At 46.9% G+C, this 19245-nt stretch overlaps 1 protein-coding gene across 1 annotated transcript in view; it reads right to left on the reverse strand.

The window, feature by feature from the left end:
* SLIT1 (slit guidance ligand 1) overlaps window positions 1-19245 on the reverse strand; it is a 687657-nt gene that overhangs the window by 102726 nt on the left and 565686 nt on the right. Inside the window, exons 26-27 of the mRNA XM_069239602.1 lie at window positions 3377-3540; window positions 2608-2732 (exon numbers count right to left, since the gene is read on the reverse strand). Coding sequence (XP_069095703.1) covers window positions 2608-2732; window positions 3377-3540 — 289 coding nt within the window. The remainder of the gene's footprint in view (window positions 1-2607; window positions 2733-3376; window positions 3541-19245) is intronic.

The following is a 19245-nucleotide window of genomic DNA, read 5'->3' on the forward strand; positions in this document are numbered from 1 at the left end:
TCTTACAATCGTATTTACCAGCCTGTGGGACCAAAGACCGTACCTAGTGTGTCATGTAGGAAAAGTTAGGACATGTAAAGAAAAGTGCATTTCTGTACATGAAATATGATTTTTTTAGTTAGATAACAGCTGTATGGCCTCATAAAAATGTGGGAAATAATAATGAATGCAGATACATTTTCCCAATTATCTTCCTCACATCCATCTAGATAGGTGGTAACGTCTTGATTACTTGCTGTGGTAGCAGAATTAGAACAACTGTGGAATTACCACTAACTGGCTATCCTTCTCTAAATGAAGTCCACAGTCTTCTTTTACTCGAACTTGGAGCCCAGATGCTAATTGCATGTCATAAATTGAGTGCCTTTTAAAATAATTGTATTGTTTTGCTGCCTGCTGTTATATCTTTCCCAACTTCATAATTTGATATTTCACTTTTGCCCACTGTCAAAGGAAGCCCAGTTGGAAGCATATTTAGCATTGCGATGCCTCCCCCCACCCCCAAATGTAACACAGAATCTCTCCATTGTTTAGTTTGTAAAATAAAGAGTGCTGGTGCCCCAAGTGCTGCTAAGAAGCCAGCGGTTGGTGCTAGTAAATGTCAGCACAACAGTTACTAAGGCTGCATAATCCAAAATCCATCTCAGGCCTCTTTAATTTACTGCCAGACACTCCTTTCCCCTGTTATCTCACTCTTGCAGGTCCCTTCTTTCTCCCTCTGTGCTTTATTCTGCCTCTCTCTTCCTCCTTTTTAGGTCTTGACTAGGCAGTGCATGCGCGGTCTCTTTTGAGACATGCTGTATCTGCAATGAGGGCTTCAAGCACCTCCGATCTTTTCCATTCGTTCCTGTTAGTGCCCTCCGTAAATGCCTGCTTTTGTTTGATGAATATGCTTACTTAGTCCTGCCTTTTGGGATTTCAGACCCTTCCAGGAGATTCTCCCTGTAACAAGTAATATCACTCTTTTTTTTATTTAGGTTTCTTTGAACACACTATTTTTTTTGTTTGCCTCAGCTTGTGTATCATCACGGTGTCCACTTCACTGATGCCGCTCTTCATTTTTTTGTTCTCATAGGGAGGTAGCGTGTCTGCTGCTGTTTATCTGTCTGTGCCTCTTCAGCGGCGGGCATGGAGGGGCGTAGCCAGTAGCTTTGGCCCCCGCAGATGCTGCTCCAAAGTGAAGAGCGTTGGAGGCTGCCACGAGTGGCAGTGCTCGAGTCCAGCACCAAGAAAGCCGCCCAGCTGCTGTTCTGAACAGCTGACAATGCTTGTTACCTCTTCTCGTTGTCTTTGTTTCCTCTCTTGGGCTCAGCGGGACGTTCATTGAGGGAGGGGGTGGGGTAGAGCTGGGGCCACTCTGTGGGCTTGTTTATCACCTACAGCTGCTCGGCTGTTACAAAATTGAAAAATTTAAACAAATGACCATATTTATTTCTAGTTTTCATCTGCATGCTTTTCCTTCCACTCCCCCACTCCCCACCTCCCTGGGCGAGGGGGGGGGGTGAGGCGTGTAATGTTATGTAGCTTGGTAATACCTGGAGTAAATTGTCCTTTCTTGTTTTTGAAGCCTCCACCCACTGGTCCACCCTACATTTAGCCAATCATGTGACACTGCTTGTATCCTGTAAACATATGCCACAAGCACAGTTCCAATGAGAGCTGGGTTTATGGGAGACGGTCACCTCCCTGGATAAGGTTATTTCAGTGATGGTCCCTCTGTGCTGACAGCATTATTCATCACCTCTCACTGCTTGAGCTCAGATTCACCTGCCTCGGAGAGCTGATGACTTGTCTGCCATCCTCTGCTGATATAGCACTTGGAGCCAAGCCTACGCTGACAGTCTGAACTGTAATGAATTGCTCTAACAAAATATATAGCAGCTGAACAATGTTTTCCTACTGATGACTGTAAGAAGGTGACAATTGTACTTGTGTAGAACTCTTGCTCCATCATCCTTAGTGACTTTGTAAGCAGAGTTATGACAAGTCACATTAAAATAAAGCTGTGCCATTGCCATGTTTACTTAAGACAGGGATGTCTAACGTAGATCAAGGAGTCCTGATGCAAGCAAGCTTTTTTGGATAACCACTCACTATGCAAGCAGGATCCTTTTAAGAATCAGTGAGGGTAAATTTATTTTAAGTTGTTATCCTGAAACTCTGCCTTGGATCAGGCCCTCCAGGATCTTTATTGGATATCTTTGATTAAAGCCCTCCACCAGAGAACACAGTGAAGAGAGATAGGCAGACGTTTTTCTTGTCTTGTACATTTAAACAGCAAGATACATTCCCATTCAGCACTTTACAGCAAAGTGCTGTGTCTGGCTATATGTAAACAAGTCTCTCAGCAAAACATTATTTCACATGAATTATCACGGGACATCATCATGTATACTTGCTGGCCAAACTTATTTGCTTTCTTTATGCCCAAAACAAAGGTTTAAGTACACATTAACAGAAAGCAGATAGAACTACTTAGAACACCATCTGCTTCCAGAAAAACAGTTGCCTTGGGAACCCGTTGGAGTTATTTCCCTGGAGTAGGATGCACGCAGGGGTCTGCCACATGCTATGCAGTCTAAATACTGCTCCTTCTGTCAACCTTACCTTGTACCCACTTGCACAGATGCACTTGTAAATCTCCACCGGGTCATTTTGACAAGTGGCCTGATTGCGGCATGGGCTGGAGAAGCACGGGTTACACTTGGCCAGGATATTTGGGGCTGGAGGCCCTGAATGAAGTGCAAAAAAACATAAATCAAAAAAGATCCACATAAAAATTGTATTAGAAAAAAAGTGCCATACAAGACAAGTGCATAGCAATACATTGCTATTAATGCACAGTAACATGCATTTGTTCTTGGAGTAAATCTTATGCGCTTAAAAGAGATATATTCAATGATAGACAATGAAAAGTGCCTCGCTTAAATGCTACCTGTAACATACATTTGTTAATATTTAAATAAAAGTTGTGTAGGTGTTCACTTCACATTAAAAAAAAGTGGCGGACGAGGTACTCTGTTAAAACGTGAGCGAAAGCCTGTCTGCTGCATGTAGTGTACTTGTAATATGGCGGGCAGGTCATCTGGCACGTTTATGAAAGAGGATCCGCCAAACTCCACACAAGGCTCTCTGTTCTGCTTTCTGCCTTCTGGTGCAACTACAAGCACATCACAGGCCAAATATACCCATCACTGTGATCAACAAATAGAACCGAAGTTGTGCTGTGGAGGGGTTTCGAATGATGGATGTACAAGTTTGTAAATTAGCCAAGGGGGCTGCATGCACCCCCCCCCCCCCCCCCCCCCCAAGTAAACCAACGACCACATTCTGTGACCTCGACCTGGGCGCTCTGTACAGAAGACCCCTTTCTTACCTTGGCATTCAAACTTCTTAGCGGGAGTGGTGAGTAAAAGCTTGCCGTCCATGTCAGGGGGGCCAGCGCAGCGGGCAATCCCTGGCTCTTTGTACCCCGTTTTGACCCAGCCTGAAAGCCACCGCAGGTTGCAATCACAGTACAAGGGGTTCGCGCCGATGGCTCTGGAGAATGAAAAACACAAGAATAGAAGAAACAAACTTACGAAGCTTTGTCACGGCAAGTTCTATTAATGAGGCTAGCCCCGCTCTTAAAAGATGTCATTTACATTTCTTTAGCAGTGCATTGATCTTTTTTGCATTCTTCTATCTCTTCTCTCACATTTTAGGAATTGGGTGGGGGGAGGGAATATGAGGGGCAAAAACAAATAGCATAGTCCATCTAAGGCATTCTTTGTATATGTTTAGTAGGATACAAATGTTTAAAAATATGGAACAATAGAGTTGGAGTAATCAACAACTAAAAGTTTACTTTGTTGCAGAGTAACATGTCAGATTCACTGTACAAAAGTCTTTTCTCCAAATCATGTTCTAAAATACGTTTTAAACTTTTGTTTGCATAGCGTAATGTCATCAATGTTAAGTTACTTTCTAACAGATATATATTTTACCGTGGCCGTACCTGTGTTCGGGAATCACAAGTTTCATTTTTTGATTTTGGGTGTACAGCGAGTTCCCGTACAATCCATATTTTTCGGAGAGTGATTTGACTTTCAAGTTTATTAGGGCACCTGCACTACATAGATTTCAATCTGTTAAAAAGTTGTGACTAAGCGACAAAATATTCCCGATTTCTTTTATTTTTGGTTTACTGGAGAGGCGCCTGCAATCCACACGGTCGAACCCTCTATGTTTTTCGAAACATCCCCATTATACCCAAGTGCCTGCTTTCAAGAAGCTGTCATGCTTAATGACACCATTGAGGGGATATTTTTGAAATGATTAACCTGAGAAGATTGTCTGGCTTGTCAAGTAGAAAGTATAAACTGCTCCATCAATGCAGAAAATGAAGCCACAAGGGGGACCGTATTGCAATCAATCTCCTTTTTAAGTTTGCCAAGAAGGATGCAATTTTTATCCACCATCTTCAGATCTAGTTTCACGCCCTGGTGCAATGTGTGTGAGAGAGGTGGGAACATCGACAGAGTGTCACACTAGTGTCACAGTTGCACCCTATTTCCCCGAGCCACCATATTGCTCTAAATCATTACCTGTTGTGCGGGGATCATTGCTTGGATGAGGAACAAAGCTCTTTTATTGTGTTTGAAACCACTTGACATAGTGGCGGCGACAAGTGTGATTGGGGACCCAGCTGCCCCTTAGCACCTGTGATGTATTCCTCGCCTGTGCTACACAGCACATAAATTCATCAAGCACTGCTGCCGCCTCCAGCTCCTGAACATTCCAGCATTCACCCGGTGCCCGCACATCCTGGACTCATCGCTCTGTGATTGTCTCAGATGGGCTTGTATTTAATCTGGGTGCTTAGAGTACTTGAGGGGGTAACACAGCATCTCAAAAGGCCACCTGTCAGCTGCAATTACTGTGCTATTAATAGTCTTACTAAGCTGCTGTGCTATGACCTTCCTTATACCTCAGTCATCAGCACTAGAATGCAAAGGAGAAATTATAGGGCCTGGCAACAATGGAAAAAACATGAACTAACCTCCCAAATTGCTTTCCTCTCAGTCCTGTTAATCGTAATTTTTAAGATAAGTGACTTGTTTCCAAACATGCTCTCTCCAGGTGACCTGTGTCCTCAGTCTTGCTATATCTATGCTGTACCTTCACTTTGCACCGAGCAGCATTCCCTTTTCATAAGCTCTAGAAACCCAAAACTGGTGACATGTCCTGACCCACACTTCTGGTGAATCACGTCTGCCCATTTTGCCCCCAGCTACATAAAAAGTGTATCATGTTTTAGAAACGTATTCAAAATCTGTGTTATGCTATTTTCAAAGTTGCTTTGCCTGGGTTCAAGAACAATGAATGGATGGCGGCCAACCTTAAGGCACTGTCAGAATCGACGAGTCGTCTGCCTTCGCAATATATAGAGAGGCGGAGGCTAGTTGCTGTCCTCTCTCACCTCAAATACCACATGATTCCTCCATGGGACCACACCAGTGCTTTCGTTGACTCTACTTACCCACACACATCTCGGCCAAATCATGCCCCCAGCAAGCTACTATTGACAACAGAACCAAAGAACCTGGAAATCTTGCTTCCAGTACCTGCTTGGCCAAAAGACTGACATTTTGCAAGCTTATTGGCTCTCCTGAGACTCAGAAGTCTTGTTGGTCAGTTTCAAGGCTGAGACTATTTAAAATACGCAACTTCAGGTTGTCAATGCTTCACATTGAGGACCTGAATGGGAGTTGACATCCTCACCGGACTTCTGCTGCCCAAGATGCTTTGGATGGTTCAAGATCTCCAGACCTCAACAATGAGCAGCTAAGCACTCCAGAGTTGTAATTTTTACATGGTCTAAACATTTGCAGCTAGATATTTTGTATATGTTTTATATTTATATAGTCTATATTTTTGAGCCTTTACTTTTGTATCCCATGCTTAGTAAGTGAATATTTTCATAAGGAACATAAATACCATACTATTGAAGACTTATCCCAACACACTGCCACTGAAGAGGAATCACTCACAATTGTAAAAGGTTTCCCCTCACATGACCCCTTGTACTACATCTGAGTATGAGGATGGAAGAAAGAACTAGGGCACACGCTACACATAGGTGTGGCAGCAGCGGACACAAATGTTAAAAGACAAAAAACACAGCACAGGCAATGGCCACACAAGAGTTCATAGCAAGTGGGGAAAGAGACAGGGAGCATACCTTCTGATGACAAAAGATTGGGTCACCAGATTTTGAAAGTCAGAAATTGGGAGATTTTGAAGGACTAATTCAACATCATCATGAGGTGCACAGAATGACTGCGTTTTTCAATGCAGAAACACAGATAAGGAACTAAGGGATTAAATTAAATATAATTTTTTAAACCCAGAACCATATATGTTATTTAAATAACGTTCTCATAACAGATGTTAGCTACTACTGCTTTGGAGCACATAATAACATGCCTCCACTGTTTGCGGTCGACCCTCACTGAAAACCGGGACCAGACCCAAAATGAATGAAATCTGCCAGGACAGATGGTGAAAAACCAGGACTGTCCCTGCAAACCCGAGATGCCTGGTCATCCTAACAAAAGAGCACTGAAAGAGAGGGTACCAGAGACTAGAGAAGGGTCGGCAGGTAGAGCACAGCAAGGGGCAGAGAAAGCACAGAAGAGGATCACAGCAGAGTAATACAGAGAGAATGCAACAGTGGGAAAACAGGGCATGGAAGGGGGTCGTAGAAACCATAGCAGAAGGGAATCCATCTCACTGCAGGGGCAGTGGGTTATCCCTGCTGCTGGGATCCCAGTGAATTGTTGTGCCAAAGCCCAGCCCCACAGCTCTGCAGCCACAGATGCCATCTTCGGGGTCTGACTGGGGACCAAGGATATGATAGTCTTATCCCCCTCTACACCCAAGGTTCTCTACTCTCTATGCCAAGTACAGCATACAGTCGCAACTCTGCAGACAACACAAGACCCTCCTCTACATGTAGCATATGTATACTCCTCTCCAGGGCTGTGCCCTGGTCCGCCCTATGCCCCAGCGCTGTAGAGCACCTCCTAATTAAGATGGTGTAGAGTACCCTGGAGTGCAGAAACCCTGGTGGGTGTTGCTAGTGAGGATCATACATGCCAACGGAACATTTACATGATCAGCACATCAACTCCACCCCAGTTCTGGAAAATTACCCGATTGTTCCAAAGGTTTGCAAGTGGTGTGAGGGAAAATGGCACATGTTCCTGGTGCAACTTCCCTCACTATGCCAATCTGACAATTAAGGAAGGTTTCCAAAGTCCATTGAAGAGCTTCTTAATACACATAATTTTAATGCCAATTAAATTTTATCAATTTATCATTCAAGTAAACTATATTTAAAATCCATGCATCTCTTGAAAAAAGATGTATTCTGTTCTATATCTGTCTAATTCAGCTGGGGAAATGTCAATCTGAGTCAGGGACACCACATACTTCAACTGCCCCCTCCTGTGGCTCTAAAGAACCGCCATGGTCCCGCGGGTGAAAAGGACATGCTGGTCAAGTTTAGTGTGGTTATGCCCCGAGACCAGCTGGAGGTTTTGGGTGTTCCAACGGCTGCTCTATAAGGAACTGGGAGTGGTTCTCCTGAGCACAGTAGATAGCAGAGGCTTTCACAGGCAAAGGGATCCATTTTGTATTTTGCCTCCAATGCTGCAAATACAAGCAGAGGTAGTATTCCGCATGTTTTAATAAAAAAAAGTAAAGAATGCAACAACCCAACTGTATAACACTCAAAACTAATTTCTTCCTATGCCTGATTTCCAGATGCAAATTAACTTAAACTAACTCTCAGCTAATCACACAGACTGATAGATATTCAGACTTAAGTGACATGGCACCATATAAAAACTTGTATCCAGGAAAACAACAAAAACATTGACTATTTCTGTTAGTTGCAAGAGGAGGTTGAGGAACAAAATCTGTGCAACTTTCCTCAACCCCCAACAGATTAAATGAATGGTTATATGTGGAGCACATACAAGACTAGTTGTTAGACTTGTCAGGCTTAGGGTGGTCTTCCACCAACTTTTTCCCTTCCTCCTCCATTTTTACTTACCTCGTTTTTGCTGGCCTTATGACTCTGTGCACTTTACCACTGCTAAGCAGTGCTGAGTGCTTGTCTCCTCCAAACATGGTAAAACTGGCTTTTACCCAATTAACATATTTACTTATAAGTCCAGAGTAAATAGGTGCCACATGTGTCCAGGGCCTGTAAATTTAAAGCAACTAGTGGGGATGCAGCACTGATTGTGCCACCCACGTAAGTAGCCCTTTAAGCATGTCTTAGGCCAGCCATTGCATAGCCGGTATGTGCAGTTTTAAACTCCTACTGCAACCTGGCAAAATATACCTATTGTCGGGCTCAAATCTTTCTTTTTAATACATATGTCACCCCTAGCGTAGAACCTGGACTGCCCAGTGGGAGGGTGTCGTTTTTCACTACTGCAAAGCCTACGCCTCCCATTGGAATTATCTTATTACATTTTATAAGTGTAATTTGGAAATGGGACTAGATATCCAGGTCATGTTTGGTGTCTCTGGAATCACAATTTAAAATCTTAACTTATTGTGAAATCAGATTTTGCATTTTACATTGTAAGTCTGAAAATGCCAGTTTTAGAAAGTTGGCATTTTTCTGCCTTAGACATTTAGGGGATCATTACAACCTCAGCTGTCTTTTTACAAGACCGCTGAGGGACCGCCGTGCTGAAGACCGCCAGTGCAGGCGGTTTTCCGTACGGCACATTATGACTGCCGACAGCCCTCTGTCCTATTCCGGACGGAGAGCCGCCAGCAGCCATACTGGCGGTAAACACGGAAGTGGAGGTTGCTCCACCTCCACCGCCACGTCAACAGAACACCGCCCACCGAATCACGTTCTGTGATTCGGCGTGGCGGTGTTCTGTTGACGGGATGCTAGCGGCGGAGCTGCCCCCATGGATCCCGTCCCCTCCCGGAGGATCAACGGACCAGGTAAGTTGATCGCCCGCTAGGGGAGGGGGGGGTGTTCTGTGTTGTGTGCGTGCATGGGGGTGTGCGTGTGTGTATGTAGAGGGGTGTGTGAGTGCGTGTATGCATGCGGGGGTGTTGTGTGTTTGGAAATGTGTGCATGTCTGTCTGTATGTATGTCTGTATGGATGTGTGCGTGTATGTCTGAATATGGGTGTGTGTGTGTGGCTGTTGGCATGTTTGTTGGTGTGTGTGCGGGTATGTGTGTTGGTGGTGCCTGCGTGCGTGTCAGGTGTGAATGTGTAATGTAATGTTGGGGGTAGGGGTGGGGAGGGTGGTCCTGCCACCTTTGGGGTGGCAGGGGTGGTGGGGGGTGTCTGGGAAGGAGTCGGGGTGGGGGGTGGGGGAGACCCCTATCATTGCCAGGGAAGGAATTCCCTGGCACTGATAGTGCTCACCGCCATGGATTTCATGGCGGTTCCTAACCCCATGAAATCCATGGCGGTCAGCCGGGTCATGATACCGCCGGCGGTATTGTGACGACCGCTGGGCTGGAGACCCAGGTCTCCAGCCCAGTGGTCGTCTCCGCCCTGGCTGTCTGATCGGAGAAGTGGCGGGTGACCATGGCGGTAACCGCCATGGTCATAATTCCAAAATGTTTACCGCCAGCCTGTTGGCTGTAAGACCACCGCTTCTCCGCCAACCGCCAGGGTTGTAATGAGGGCCTTAGTGCCACACACAATAGAGAGCATAGGTGGGCCTGGACAAGCACTTACTGGCAGGATGGGGGGAGCTGGGCACAGCACCACTTACACTTAAATAGGCTGTGTCCTGCCTTCACACAAAGGCCTGCATACACCCTGTAGTTACTCTGGAGCCAGCACAGGAGAGGCAGGATGACTGGGGATTTTAAAGGCAAACCTCTAGAACCTTATCCCCCACTTCAAAGGCACAACTGGGTATAAATACTGCGCCTCAGACACTAGCAGTTAAGTACACTTTTGGACCTGTGGATACTCTGCCAGGTAGAAGGACTGCTGTGCTGCTGAAAGGACTGTTACTCTGCTGTACTGCTACTCTGCCCTGCTGATCTGTCACCTTCTGCCCACTTTCTTGGGGTGGACAAAATGGACCTGCAACTTCATCTTGAACCCAGGACCCCAGGGTAACTCCAAGGTCTAATCTTCTATCTGATCTGAGCATCGGGGATATAAAATGCTCCCCAAACAGCTCCTGGACCCAGCTGCAGCAAGTTCCTGACCCCCAAGTGGTGCCTCTCAGGTTCACGACCCTTGTCTGGGTCACAGGCTCTTAATCAAGCTGTTGAGTTCTTTGTGACCCCAAATGGGCCTGTTGCACCAAAACTGTGCTGCTCGCACTGAAAGCCAGTGTGAGCCTCCACCAGCCTGTTTCTTTGCAATCAATCAATCAATCAATCAAGTATTTGTAGAACGCACTACCACCTGTGAGGGTCTCAAGGCGCTGGGGGGAGGAGGGGTGCTGCTACTGGTCGAATAGCCAGGTTTTGAGCCACTTCCTGAACGTCAGCAGGTCTTTGGACTGACGTAGGGGCAGAGGAAGGGTGTTCCAGGTCTTGGCGGCGAGGTGGGAGAAGGATCTGCCTCCGGTTGTCGCTCTTCGGATGCGGGGGACGGTAGCGAGAGCAAGGTCGGCGGAGCGGAGTTGTTGGGATGGGTTGTAGAAGGTGATTAGTTTGCTGAGGTAGGCTGGACTGGTGTTGTGGAGCGCCTTGTGTGCGTGGGTGAGGAGTTTGAAGGTTATCCTTTTGCTGACGGGGAGCCAGTGTAGGTCTCTCAGGAGGGGGGTGATGTGGCGGTGGGCATCGAGGATCAGGCGTGCAGAGGTGTTTTGTATGCATTGCAGTCGTTTGAGGAGTTTGGCCGGGGCTCCTGCGTAGAAGGCATTTCCGTAGTCAAGTCTGCTGCTGACGAGGGCTTGGGTGACTGTTTTTCTTGTATCTGTGGGGATCCATCTGTAGATCTTGCGGAGCATGCAGAGGGTGTTTGAAGCAGGATGAGGAGAGGAGACGGCGCTGACTTGTTTGGACATGGAGAGTGTTGAGTCGAGGAAGACGCCCAGGTTCAGTGTGTGGTCGGTGGGTGTTGGGGCTGCTCCCAGAGAGGTTGGGCACCAGGGGTCGTCCCTGGCTGTGGGGTTGGCGCCGAGGATGAGGACCTCTGTCTTGTCTGAGTTCAACTTCAGTCTGCTGCTTCTCATCCATTCTGCGACTGTCTTCATTCCTTCGTGGAGGTTGGATTTGGCAGTGAGGGGGTCCTTGGTGAGAGAAAGGATCAGTTGGGTGTCGTCGGCGTAGGAGATGATGTTGAGGCTGTGTAGCCGGGCGACGTGGGTGAGAGGGGCGATGTAGATGTTGAATGGTGTAGGGCTGAGGGATGATCCTTGGGGAAAGCTGCAGATGATCTTGGATGCTTTGGAGCAGAAAGGGGGGAGGCGGACGCTCTGGGTTCTGCCGGAGAAGAAGGAGGTGGTCCACTCCAGAGCTCTGTCCCGGATCCCTGCATTGTGGAGGCGTGTGCGTAGGATGCGGTGGCAGACGGTATCGAAGGCGGCCGAGAGGTCCAGGAGGATGAGGACTGCGGTTTAGCTGTTGTCAAGAAGGCCCCTGATGTTGTCGGTGGCTGCGATGAGGGCTGTTTCGGTACTGTGGTTTCTGCGGAACCCTGACTGGGAAGGGTCCAGGATGTTGTTTTCTTTGAGGAAGTGGGTCAGTTGTCTGTTGACGATCTTCTCGATGACCTTGGCCGGGAATGGGAGCAGGGAGATGGGACGGAAATTCTTGAGGTCTCTCAGGTCCGCCATGGGTTTCTTGAGTAGGGGTTTGATTTCAGCATGTCTCCAGCTCTCTGGGTAGGTCCCGGTCTCGAAGGAGATGTTGATGATTTTGCGGAGGTGGGGTACGACGGTGGTGCTTGCTTTGTTAAAGATGTGGTGGGGTCATGCGTCTGACGGAGATTCAGAGTGGATAGTGCTCATGGTTTTGATTGTGTCGTCATCGTTTACGTTGGCCCAGACGAGCAGGGGGTCGTGGTTGAAGGTGGGTGGAGAGTCAGCAGAGTCAGTGAGTGGAGGGGAGGTCTGGCTGTAGAAGCTGTCATGGATGTTTGTGATCTTGTGGTGGAAGAAGGTGGTGAGGGAGTTGCAGAGGTCTTGGGATGGCGGGATGTCGTTTGTGCTGGAGCTGGGGTTGGCGAGTTCCTTTACGATGTTGAAGAGCTCATTGCTGTTGTGTGCTTTGTTGTCCAGGCGGTCTTTGAAGGAGGTTTTCTTGGCAGATCTGATGAGGTGATGGTGATTGCAGATGGCATTCTTGAGGGCGGCATGGTTGTCCGGTATCTGTTCATGGAGCCACTTTCTTTCCAGTTTTCGGCAGGTTTGCTTGGAGGCTCGAAGGTCCGAGGTGAACCAGCTTGGTCTCTTGTTGGTATCTCTGTTGGACGGCTTCTTGAGCGGGGCGAGGGTGTTGGCGCAGTCGTCGATCCTGTGCCAGAGGCTGCGGGCTGCGAGGCCGGGATTGGTAGGTTCGGTGGGAGGTTCTCGGGCGAGGTTGGAGGTCTTGGCTGACTTTGCTCCAGTTGCGGTGGGGGAGCTGTTGGGTACGGTGGTGTGTGGTGGGTTTCTGAAAGGTGAAGTGGATGCAGCAATGGTCAGTCCATGGGAGTTCGGTGGTGTGGCTGAAGGTGACGTGGGGGCTAGCGGGGTCCAGCGTTTGGCCGGTGGAGTGTGTTGGAGTGGTGACGAGTTGTTTGAGTCCGAGGGTGGCGAGGTTGTCGATTAGGGTGGTGGTGTTGGGGTCGTTGTTATTCTCCAGGTGAAAGTTCAGGTCGCCGAGGAGGATGTAGTCTGCGGAGGCTAGGGCGTGCCTGCTGACGAGGTCGGCGATTGAGTCGCAGAACTGAGGTCGTGGTCCGGGGGGTCTGTAGACGAGAGGGCCTCTGAGGGTGGTGTTGGGGTAGGTGTGGATCTGGAAGTGCAGATGTTCGGCGGTGCTGAGGGGGTCGTCAGTACCTGTTGTGACCCTGAAGATGTTCTTGTGGACAATGGCTATTCCGCCTCCAACTCCGTTGGTGCGATCCCTGCAGGTGATCTTGTAGCCATACGGAATGGCTATGGCGGTGTCTGGGGCCAAGGAGGCGTTCATCCAAGTCTCCGTCAGGAATGCGTCGCCTGGGGTGGAGGTGTCGAGTTGGTCCCAGAGTTCAATGGCGTGTTTGCGTGCGGAGCGGGTGTTCAGCAGGATGCATCGAAGGTAGTTGCGGTCAGGCTTGGCAGGAGGTTTGGCGATTTGGAGGCTGGTGAGGCTGCAGTTCCGGCAGGTGAAGGGTCCCTGGGTGTTCTTAGGAGAGGCCAGGAAGCAGGCGTGTGCTCGTCCTATGTTGAGTGCGTGGAGGGTGCTGGCGGTGTAGAGGCGTTGATTGCCGTGGCGGTCTTCGGGACCAGGGGTCCTGGCGCTGGGCGCAGTCTGGAAACGGACGGGTGCAGACAGGCTTCCCTAAGGCGCGCCTTTGGCGCACCAGCGGTGCGGCCGCGCATCGGCTGCCATATAAGTGGAGGTGGGAGGGAGGGGCAGCAGGGGGGATAGAGCTGGGCAGCGAATGGGGTGGGAGGGGGCACAGCAGCATTGACTGCCTGCTGGAGACCACCAATGCACAGTTCCAGCCCTGCTGTCTGCAAAGCCAGGCCTGCTGTTTGTGCCACGCTGACAGCCTCCTGCAATGCTTTCCTTGCTCGTTGTGGCCCTCTCCAATGCGAAAGAGACTCTTGGCACAAAACATGAGAAGGTAAACATTTAGCTGAAGAAACCTGAGATTTTATCCGACTTGCACACCATTGCAGTCAATCTGAATTTATGACTTTGACCCAGGCCACTGTGACCAGATAGACGTGGTTGGTGCTTTATGCTTTTAGGGGCTATTTTCCACTTTATTCATAAAAAACTTCATAACTCTAGTTCGACTGACTGGATTTTTGTTGTTTTGGCTTTTTTTATTTATTCAGTTCGGCTCTATTTTTCCAACTTGGTGGGGGATACTTTTGTATGGTGTTTTCACTGTTTTACTGTTTGAAGTTTTGCACAAATGCTTTACACGTTACCTCTAAGTTAAGCCTGACTGGTCTGTGCCAAGCTACCAGGGGGTTGAGCACAGGTCAATTTGTAATGTGCTTGTGCCTTACCCTGACAAGGACTGTGTTTTCTGCTTGACCAGGGCTTACACCCTAGTCAACAAGTAACTCAGTTTCTTACAATAGTTGAATCTTTGGTTTACTAATTGCTGACAACTCTTAAGTATTACTTTGATCTTTCTAGATGGCAATAAAAAATGTGTGTCTTCGGTATTTCCATTATTATCTACATTAATACCATATCAAGACCGTGATATATGCCTGATTTGCCTGATTTGTATTCAAGAATAATTTTGCATTCTACTAATTAACCCTGCATTGGTAACACACATTTCTTTTCGAAACCAGGGAGAGACAATAAAATGCAAATCTGTTTCGTGCTGGAATGCTCAACTGCTAAGGTGTGCTGACTCTTGCTGCATTCCACTGGCTATAATCTGAATAGAAAAAAAACGAGAATGTTGTCTGTTTATATGTATCAAGAGCACCTTCAAAATGATATTGGCTTATTGGTAATATGTTTGATAAGATCCTGTTCACTTGGCTTATATTGATTCAATCATAGAATTTTATATTACTTCATGACTCCCTGTATGAAAGTCAGTGTGTTGCATTGTGTCAGCAAAAATAAGTAAAATACCAGAATATTGTAACAAAATATAATCTGAAAGAAAAATAGTGCCCGATACTGAGTTTTGTGATGGAGTATCCTTTCCCCCAATCCCTCGGTCTGCCCACTTGATTATGGGTCTGTCGGATTGTCAGGTTTCTGACAGTTGTGCCCCTGCTGACTCCACTGGCACACACCTTACCCTACCAACCCCTTTGGAGTGGGTTTTGTGAGGAAAGGGCATCAGACCACTTGCCCAATGTAGAGTGGATGTCTTTCTTTATTTGTCCGCCGCTGCCAGGCAAAGCCCAGTGGTCACAAACAGAAATAAAATGATGGGCAACACACCCTGTGAGTGCACTACAGGGGTGTGGCTGCCATTAGTTTTTTGCTTTTCAGAAACAAACTTCGGCTTTGGAGTTTATTTCTGTAAAACAAATACGCTTGACGCCCAATGGACCAGAAGACAGCAGTCATGCAGCAAACATTCAGTGCCTTCAGTGGAGTCTTTGTAGCAGCAGCTCCTCTCAAAGTACAGAAATCCCTGCAGGGCAAGCGGTAATCTTGTAATAAGGTTAAATCAGGCCCAAAGTGCCATAAATGTTTTTACCAAAATATTGCCCATTCTTCATTAATAATAACAAATCTACACACAATTAGGCATTTGATGCAATGTTTGGGACATTATATTTCTGTTAGACGAGCTTTTCCTAGCAGCATTTTGACAGCAAAGCAGGCATCAGGTGCTTTCTGGAACCTTTAGTGGAGGACTAGGAGCACTGCAATTATCATGGCTGAAGCACAATCACTGAGCCCTGGTCAAGTGCCTTCTGTTGTAATGTCCTTTGTATATTTACATGGCACACCTTCCTGTCCGAACGTGGACTGGAGGGAGACAAATCAGGCACGTTTTATTCTATTCTCACCACCCCGAAAAAGAGGATCTGCCTTTTATCCAACAAAAGACCTGTACAGGGAACATTTGTGTAGTGTGGTTTAAATAATCAACCTGGGTAGATATTAATCAGAAGGCCTAGAATCATTGTTAGTGGTCAGTTAAAGCTATCTGAGCCTAACCAGCATACATGTTGAAAGTGGCCACAATAATCACAATACTCAGAATACTCCTATTAATCGTTGTTAACTGCATGAGAAGATATGTTTAAAATATCAGCTCTAATAATTACTGTGCAGTGAAATACTCCATATAAAATGGCTGGCAACTCTTGAAACTAGCTTACAGTTATATATGGGAAAAAGTTTAGATCTTGTGAGATACGTTCTCCCTTTTGAGGTCCAGACCATCCTAACCCACAAATGTGGACTTTGTTAGATGGTACCCAAGCAAAACAGCAACCGGCAAAGCTAATAGGGTTGTGATGTAACTGCAAGTGCCTTGTTCATCACTCAACCCAACATACATGCTCTCTTTCACTGATCCTTGCACTCAAGAATGCCTTCATTTACTCACTTACTCATTCCTGCACTTACCCACACACCCATTCACAATAAACCACACACACACACACATACAAGCTTAACAAGCATATGTAGAATTAATTAAAGAATAAAAGTTAAAAAAAGAAAATTTACCAAAGCCTAACCGTTGCAGGCATATGTTTGAAATAAAAGTAAGTAAAAAATGTATCAAAGCAGCATGAGTCCATATTGGAATGACATTGTGCATAGTGTATTCGTTTTTTGAAAGTTCTAGTACACATTTAAAAGTAATGTGTTTGCATTATGAGCATTGTACAATAATGACATGCTATGCACAATACGTTTCTAAAATGGCCACTCTAACAAACTGGGTACTGCATGGCCATCTTGGAAATATATTTTGCATAGTAAATCATTCTTGCCCCAATTCAAGATGGTTGGTGTTAATTCGAAATATGACTGGTAAAACAATGATACACTAATGACAATATTCATCCTATGTCGGATGCAGTGTCCTGAAATGAGCAGCAAGCGAGCAGCCCAATAGCACAGTCTAGGGGGCTGCCAGGCAATGTAAAACAAAATTTAAAAAAATAAAATAAATCAGGGAGAAAGAATGAAACGACAGGGGACCTTTAAAAGAAGAAAATGGAAAACAAAAGTACTGACCGATCAGCTCTGGCACTGAGGCACATTCATTTTCAGCAGGGTGTGCATACATGCTCAGGCAAAATGCAGTCATTTATAGGGCACTAGTGCCAATGGCTGAACATGGCTGATGTATTTCCCAATGCTGTGTACTATCATGGGTGGAAGCAAAATGTGAATGACATTCAAACAGACCAGTGATAACAAGGGCTGAATGGAAGCACCTTTGTGTATGTACAAGTATATATGTATGTGACTTTTGTTATTACAAGAGCCCTGCAAATATATAAAGCTGTCTGACCAGAACTAAAAAGTAATTTAATACACAAAAGCTCAATAATAAGCATAAAATTACAAATATGAACAAAATTACAGTTGGCAAAACAATGTACAACTCAATCTAAGAGGGCCTAGCAAAGGATAATATCAGTGTAAATGTACTACCCTCCTGGTTGTCAAAGGGGGTAACCAACACCAAAACGTTGTTTTTATGTAATTTGACCACAGCATATGATCTGCACCATTCCATGAACCAATCAGGCATATAGCTTTTATCAGTGGCTTGCACTATAACTAACCTAGGTATACTCTGTTTAACATATACTTTTGCAAAATTTTCAATAAAAGCACTCTTTGTCAGTACAACCATACATCTTCTGCAAAATAAAAAGCAGTAGATCGACATGAGGGTAAAGTTTAAGCTACGCTCTCCGTACTACTCCTTAAAGTTTGTTTGCTGGTGACAGCTGTAGTGTTAAGCTAGATCAAAAAATATGATAGAAAATCTTAGTACACCTCTAAGTAAAACACTAAATTCCACTCCATTATGCATACTCGAGAATGAACAGCAAGTTTGCAATAAGATTTTTGTGCTCGGTGTCTGATGATGCATAATGCCAGCAAAGCCATTTACCCTCTGCCATCATTAGGTGGTGCAATCAACAATTACAGTACAGATAGGAAATTCCAGTTTTTTAAACATAGATGGCATAGGTAGATTATGTAATTTGCCTAGGGTATGTGCTGTTTAGCCTTTCAGCTTTATTCAAGACTGAGGCCCTCATTATGAGTTAGGCGGTCATGAGACCCCCAAACTCACGGCAGTGGTCTAACCGCTGCGGACAGGGTGGTAAAGACCGCCACATTATGAGTTGTGGGGTTTGGCCAAAGCCAAACTGCCAAAACATCGCCCGGACCGCTGGTGTGGTAGCACCGACGCGGCCAGTGGTGAGCTCCTCCGAGCCAGCGGAAGGCCTTAGGCCGCCGGCTGCATTAGGAGGCAGTGAACCGCCTGGCTTTTCACAGCGGTCGCCCGCCACGAAAACTCTGCTGGTAACGCACCCAGTGACAGGAATCCCCATTCATGTCGCCTGCACCCCCACATGTCCACACACATGCAGACACCCACCTACCCGTCCACACACTTCCAAACACCCCCACTGCACACATCCATACAAATACCCCCACATGCTCTCACACTGACATACACACACCCCCACTCACACATATGCACCTCCCTCCGCAACCATTCACACCCCCCTGCAATCATTCACACCCTACACCCCTCTGCATACATGCAGACACACATCCCCTCCAAGCACGCATACATTCACACAATCCTCCCTCCACATACGCATACATGCACACATCACCCCCATCTCACTGCCTAGTAAGCATGAAATGAGGAAAGAGCTGGGGGGAGAGGCGGGGGACCTTAATGTGACCTACGTCTTGTACCGCCTCGTTCTGATGCCTTGCAGGTAACTTATTCCGAAGTTTGCAGTGTATGTATGTGGTCGATTTGAACAGTCATATCCAACAGAAAAAGATGAGTTTCAGCAAGTATTCCATACTCCTGTTTCATGTCTGCGTTTCAACACAAAAGAAGCAGAAGGGTATACATTCTGCAGATGCCGATGGGATATGTTCTGTGTCTGCTGCAAACATAGGGGGTCATTCTAACCCTGGCGGTCCAAGACCGCCAGGGCTAAAATGACGGGGGCACAGCCAACAGGCTGGCGGTGCCCCGCTGGGCATTCCGACCGCGGCGGTTTGACCGCGGTCAGAAGTGGAAAACCGCCGGTTTTCCGCTGCCCATTTGAATCCTCCATGGCGGCGCAGCTTGCTGCGCCGCCATGGGGATTCTGACAGCCCATACCGCCATCCTGTTCCTGGCGGTTCGCCCGCCAGGAACAGGATGGCAGTATGGGTTGTCGTGGGGCCCCTGGGGGCCCCTGCAGTGCCCATGCCAATGGCATGGGCACTGCAGGGGCCCCCGTAAGAGGGCCCCACAAGAATTTCACTGTCTGCGTTGCAGACAGTGAAATTCGCGACGGGTGCCACTGCACCCGTCGCACCTTCCCACTCCGCCGGCTCCATTCGGAGCCGGC

Source organism: Pleurodeles waltl, chromosome 6 (genome assembly GCF_031143425.1).
Source record: "Pleurodeles waltl isolate 20211129_DDA chromosome 6, aPleWal1.hap1.20221129, whole genome shotgun sequence".
Taxonomy (NCBI): domain Eukaryota; kingdom Metazoa; phylum Chordata; class Amphibia; order Caudata; family Salamandridae; genus Pleurodeles; species Pleurodeles waltl.